This window comes from Gymnoscopelus microlampas (genome assembly GCF_963454915.1).
Source record: "Gymnoscopelus microlampas genome assembly, chromosome: 22".
Lineage (NCBI taxonomy): Eukaryota > Metazoa > Chordata > Actinopteri > Myctophiformes > Myctophidae > Gymnoscopelus > Gymnoscopelus microlampas.
In genome coordinates, this window is record NC_139959.1 from 41,829,800 (window position 1) to 41,836,026 (window position 6,227).

The 6,227-nt window shown below is 42.9% G+C and overlaps 1 protein-coding gene across 1 annotated transcript; it reads left to right on the plus strand.

Moving 5' to 3' along the window:
• Positions 1 to 234: 234 nt before the first annotated feature.
• LOC311038649 (kelch domain-containing protein 3-like) lies at positions 235 to 1,260 on the plus strand (the record flags this gene model as incomplete). The annotated part of the gene is made up of 1 exon (XM_084048219.1): positions 235 to 1,260. One exon carries the CDS (start codon positions 235 to 237, stop codon positions 1,258 to 1,260), a length of 1,026 nt encoding a protein of 341 aa, XP_083904345.1.
• Positions 1,261 to 6,227: the final 4,967 nt, after the last annotated feature.

Consider the following 6,227-nt stretch of genomic DNA (forward strand, 5'->3'; position numbering starts at 1 on the left):
TTTTCGATGTAGTCGAGATACACAACATAAAAATCAACAGGATCACGATCCATGGAACCGATGGAATGGACCCATGGAACCAATATGGAAACAAAATGTCTTACTTCCGGGCGCCTTCACCTGGTCCTTCTTGACGGAGCTACCTTTGAAGCTAATTTTGTCAGACATCTCGGTTCAAGTCCCACATTACACATGAGGAATCTAATTTGATTCCTGGAGGAGCTGTTGTGAGAAATGTTCTGCTGGACGCTGCATCTGAACGGAGTACCAGAGTCTTACCTTGAAGCTGTTGTTGCCGTGGGAGACAAAGTCTACTCAATTGGAGTGTTTAAGAACTACAACATGGATCATATTGATGTCTTCAACACAGTGTCTTTATGCTGGAGGAAGTTGACCCAAGTGACAACTGGAAGTGGAGAATGTCACCTTGAGGTTCCATCCAGGCGCGGCCACACAGCTGTGCTGATAGAAGATATCATCTACATGTGGGGGGGTTATAATTATGTCACAGGGAAGTACTGCAACGTGCTTTATGCATTCGATGTTGACGCCAGCGAATGGTTCGAGCCCAAGGTTTCTGGAACTGTTCCAGAGGAGAGGTTTAACCACTCAGCCTGTGTCTCGGAGAAGGTCATGTATATTCATGGAGGATACAACCAATGGACTGGACACCATAATGACACGTACAAGTTGGACACCACCACAATGGTCTGGTCTTTAATTAACACAAGAGGCACTCCGCCACCTGCTTCAGACCGTCACTCTGCCACCATCATTGGGACAAAGATGTTTGTATTTGGTGGCTCTGGGCACCAGAACAACAACAACATCAAAGTGTTTGACACTGAGACCAACTGCTGGCTGAACACACCTTCTGCACACCTTCCTCCAGAAGGACACTGGGAACGTTCGGCCTTTACCTACAACGGAGAGCTGTACATATTTGGTGGAAGAACAAATTATAATACCGCCTTCCATGATCTGTGGAAGTTCAGTCCAAAGACCTTCTCCTGGAAGAAGGTCGAGCCCAAAGGGAAAGGACCGTGTGCTGCGTTGTATGGGATGTGCTGTTGCACGGTGGGAGACCGCCTCATCCTCTTTGTGGAATACGTACCTGACCTGTACGTGTTAGACTTCAGTCCTAGTCTGAAGACGTTGTGTAAGCTAGCGGTTATTCAGTACCGTCTGGAGCGGTCAGGACTCCCACACAACATCAGGTGGGAACTGGAAGCCATGACTAACGACAACAGCAACAAATAAATGATATAAATAAGATGATGTCCAAAAAGGGGCGTGGCCTCATGTGGATGTCAGACTTCATGTGACCTATCTGTGACGTCAGTCAACTATGACACGATGGCTCCATATTTGGGCATGGTTTCAGCCCGACCTGACTGCCTTTGACCCCCATTATAACATTGAAGTTAAATATATCAAATATAAAAGGTTAAAAAGGCAATGTTCCAGCCTCATCCAAGAAAACAAGGGAACCGGTAGACCTGGTACTGCCAGACCCCTAGTGGTTGAAATCTGAATGGCCGGACTTCGCATGACGTGTGTGCAGAGGAAAAGAGGGACAGACCGAGAGGAAAAGAGGGACAGACCGAGAGGAAAAGAGGGACAGACCAAGAGGAAAAGAGGGACAGACCGAGAGGAAAAGAGGGACAGACAAGAGGAAAAGAGGGACAGACCGAGAGGAAAAGAGGGACAGACCGACAAAGCCTCATGTAGGCCGACCCCTTGGATCTGGCAAAAAAAAATAAATGGGACATTTTGCACAATGAGTTGCCTACTTTTACTTTTGGTACTTTTACTTTTGATACTAAGTATATTTTGATGCCAATACTTTTGCACTTTTCCTCAATTACATTTTCATTACCGGACTTTTGATCCTTTTACTTAAGTAAAAACAATTGAATACTTTTTCCAACACTGCTTTCAGGAAAGGTTGTCCATACTGGACTGCATCTGACATTTCTTTTTTTTTTTTTTTTTTTACATATGGTGATGGACACGAAGCAACGAGCAGCACTCAACTACAGCGATGATTTGCACTTTCATATCACTGCAGTACATGTAGTAACACAGTATATCACTTTCATATCACTGCAGTACATGTAGTAACACAGTGTATCACTTTCATATCACTGCAGTACATGCAGTAACACTGGGTATCACTTTCATATCACTGCAGTACATGCAGTAACACAGTGTATCACTTTCATATCACTGCAGTACATGCAGTAACACAGTGTATCACTTTCATATCACTGCAGTACATGCAGTAACACAGTGTATCACTTTCATATCACTGCAGTACATGCAGTAACACAGTGTATCACTTTCATATCACTGCAGTACATGCAGTACACAGTGTATCGGATGTGCAGTCATCCACAAGGATACACTTGACAGTGTGATAGTGAAGAACACTGACATATTGGTGTGAATTTAACAATTGCCAGTTAGAGTCTGGAGAGAGAGAGAGAGAGAGAGAGAGAGAGAGAGAGAGAGAGAGAGAGAGAGAGAGAGAGAGAGAGAGAGAGAGAGAGAGAGAGAGAGAGAGAGAGAGAGAGAGAGAGAGAGAGAGAGAGAGAGAGAGAGAGAGAGAGAGAGAGAGAGAGAGAGAGAGAGAGAGAGAGAGAGAGAGAGAGAGAGAGGAGAGAGAGAGAGAGAGAGAGAGAGAGAGAGAGAGAGAGAGAGAGAGAGAGAGAGAGAGAGAGAGAGAGAGAGAGAGAGAGAGAGAGAGTACGTGTGTGCCTGTCAGTGGTGGAACAAATACTCAAATTTTTTACTTAAGTAAAAGTGTCAATACAGCAATGTAGAACCACTCTGTTACAAGTAAAAGTTCGGAATAAAACATCTACTTGAATAAAAGTACATTATTGGCATCAAAATATATTTAAAGTACGAAAAGTAAAAGCACTCATTATGCAGAATGTCCCATTTCATGTTTTCAAATGTATGAATATCTTTTGAAAATAGCAAATGGCCGAGATATATATAAGTTAGGTTAAGACTTTGACATGGGCCAGTTTGGAATTGCAGCCTCCTGAAGGTGTATCTTTAAGGCAGTTTTGAAAGTGAATAGGGTTTTACACTCCTTTACTCCTTTAGGTAGGGCATTCCACATTTTTAGCGGCGCTGGCGCCGCTCTATACATAGTATAGAGCGGTCCTGCTCTATACCTGGCTTTTCCGTCAACGTTCTGATTGGTCAGGTCTGTCAACGTTCTGATTGGTCAGGCCCGCCAAGGTTCTGATTGGTCAGACCCGTCAACGTTCTGATTGGTCAGACCCGTCAACAAAGTGATTGGTCAAGCTTCACGTGACACATGGCTATAAACACATTATAAACACATATCGATGACATAATGTATCAAAGGCGCCGCTACCTTCACACAGGGTGTGATTTTTGTTGTATAGCATGAGAAAGAGTATATTCCCTTGTTTGTGCCAAATCTGGGTTGAACATGATCAGTGGAGCTGACTCTGGTGTTATGATTGTGGGCTTCATTTACGTTTATGAAGTATTTTGACAGGTACATGGGTATCCCAATGTTGTGGTGTATCTTGTAGACCAGGCCCATTGCAAGTTGCTGTACTCTGTTCTCAACCCTGAGCCATCCAACCCTAGCAAAATGAGCAGGGGTTAGATGGGTTGTATGTTTGAGGCCAAGAAGTAGCTTTACTAGTTTGTTTTGGGATGTCTGGAGCCTTGTTTTTAAGGCCTAGGTGGTGTTATGATACCATGAGGAGGAGCATGCATACAGTAGTCGAAATGACCTTGGATGATGGCCCCTGTAAGAATCCACAAGGTATTATTACTGACTAGAGAGTAGATCCTACACGGAAAACATGTTCTTTGACCTTTTTGATGACTCTTTCTGCCATTTTATCACTGGAGAGGTTTGCCTCCAAGATGGAACCCAGGTATACGGTAATTTCTTCCTTTCTTGTGATAACATCATCACCAGCTTTGATTGTGAAGCTCTCAGCCTCGCTAAGGTTAACACTAGACCCAAAGACAATGGATTTGTGCGTGCGTGCGTGCGTGCGTGCGTGCGTGCGTGCGTGCGTGCGTGCGTGCGTGCGTGCGTGTGTGTGTGTGGAGAAGACAATGTTTCACTATATATCCTTCAGTAAAGCTTGAGAAAATAAAGAAATAAAGAAATCATCTGTCACTTTGTGTATAATTACAGTAAGTCGTCAATGTGTTATGTTTCTCCTCTCTGTGTTCATTAATAAGCGTGTGCAGCAGCTGTGTCTGGTTTGACAGATTAATGTAACCTTGTTCTGATCTATCATGTGTTGCGCTTTTTGTGCATATCCAAATAAAATGATTCTTATGTGTGTTGTGTGTGTGTGTGTGTGTGTGTGTGTGTGTGTGTGTGTGTGTGTGTGTGTGTGTGTGTGTGTGTGTGTGTGTGTGTGTGTGTGTGTGTGTGTGTGTGTGTGTGTGTGGAAAGTAACTCAACTGTGTTTAGTGTTTTCACTGTATTATTAAATACTGTATAGTACTGTATATTGTATAATGTGTATTCCAAGTTTATACTGAAGCAGGCCTACTGTACTTGAGTAAAATGTTGAGGTTTTTCAGTAACTCTTCAGTAATTACAATTTTCACTACTTTTCTACTCCACGTCTCAGAGGAAAATATTGTACTTTTACTCCACTACAATTATTTGAAAACTTTAGTTACTAGTTACTTTGTAGATTTTGATTATTATTACAAAACATACATTAACCACTTCAACCCTATATACATGTGATGTCGGCCATTTGAAAATAGCCGATCTACAAGCTCACAATGCATCGCATCACGACGCGGACCCCATCTCAAAATATTTAGCTCCAGGGACCCCCCAGAAGCAAAGATTTCCCTTAAATTTTTTTTAAAATAAATTATATTCAAAATTCGCACAAATGAAAAGATCTACAAGCTCATATCGTGGCACTCGGTGCCGCGCCATGAGCTTGTAGATCTGCTATTTTTGAATGGCCCGAAGAAATCTAAAAGTGACACACATATGCGTTCCCGGTCTTAAAGGGTTAAATAGGGTCATCAGCCCATGAGTCCATCCTCTGGCAGAGCTGGCCAGAGCATGGGGTCACTATAAGCATATGGTGGAAGAAGTACTCAGATATTTTTTTACTTAAAGGACGACTTCACCCATTATCATTATCAGCGGCATTGGCTGGCAGAAAATATATCATTGCATGTAATGTAACAATGTTACATCATAGTCTAATACAGGGGTCTTCAACTTCTTTCAGCCCATGGACCCCCTACTAGCTGAGAAAGAGATGAAGCAGGGACCCCCACTGTATACAATAGTGTTGCAGATTAAACTATTTCACAAGATAGCTTCACAGCCTTTTTTGACAGCAACTATCATCACCATGGATTCATGTTAATGTGTATTTTCAGACATTTAACCACCTGAACCGTCGAATACAGTTGACCTTTCACCCTGTACTTGGTCTGCTCTTTTCCCCCTCTATACCGACAATGCCTCGCTGCGCAAGGCGTTGCGAGCTTGTAGATCTGCTATTTTTGGCTTAAGTTCTCCTCAGAATAGGGAGGCTATACGGTTCAAGTGGTAAATGGTTGAGAACTTGCCCTTTTGCCCCTGATGGCAACGTTTTAACCCATTAATACCTGGAACGCATCTGTGTCACTTTAGATTTCTTTGGCTATTCAAAAATAGCAGATATACAGCTCATAGCGCGGAACCGAGTGCCACGCTATGAACTTGTAGATCTGCTATTTTTGAAAAATCGTGACTTTTTTTTTTAAAGATTATTTTCCAAAAACTGTTAGGATTTAGAAAACATTTTTAAGAATGGCCTCAGGTTTTAATGTGTTAAAAATACACGCACACACGCACGCACGCACGCACGCACGCACGCACGCACACACACACACACACACACACACACACACACACACACACACACACACACACACACACACACACACACACACACACACACACACACACACACACACACACACACACACACACACACACACGGTAAGTTGTGAGTTTAATTGTGTGACTCACTGATTGATACATCCATTGCTTTTACACTGTATGTGTTCATTTCTATGTGTGAACTCTTGTTAGCTACAGACTCAGGATAATTGTCTCTCCACTATTTCCAATCAATTTGATAATTAAGCCAACTGGCTCCTGGCGGTACGGCTGCACAATCCAAGACACC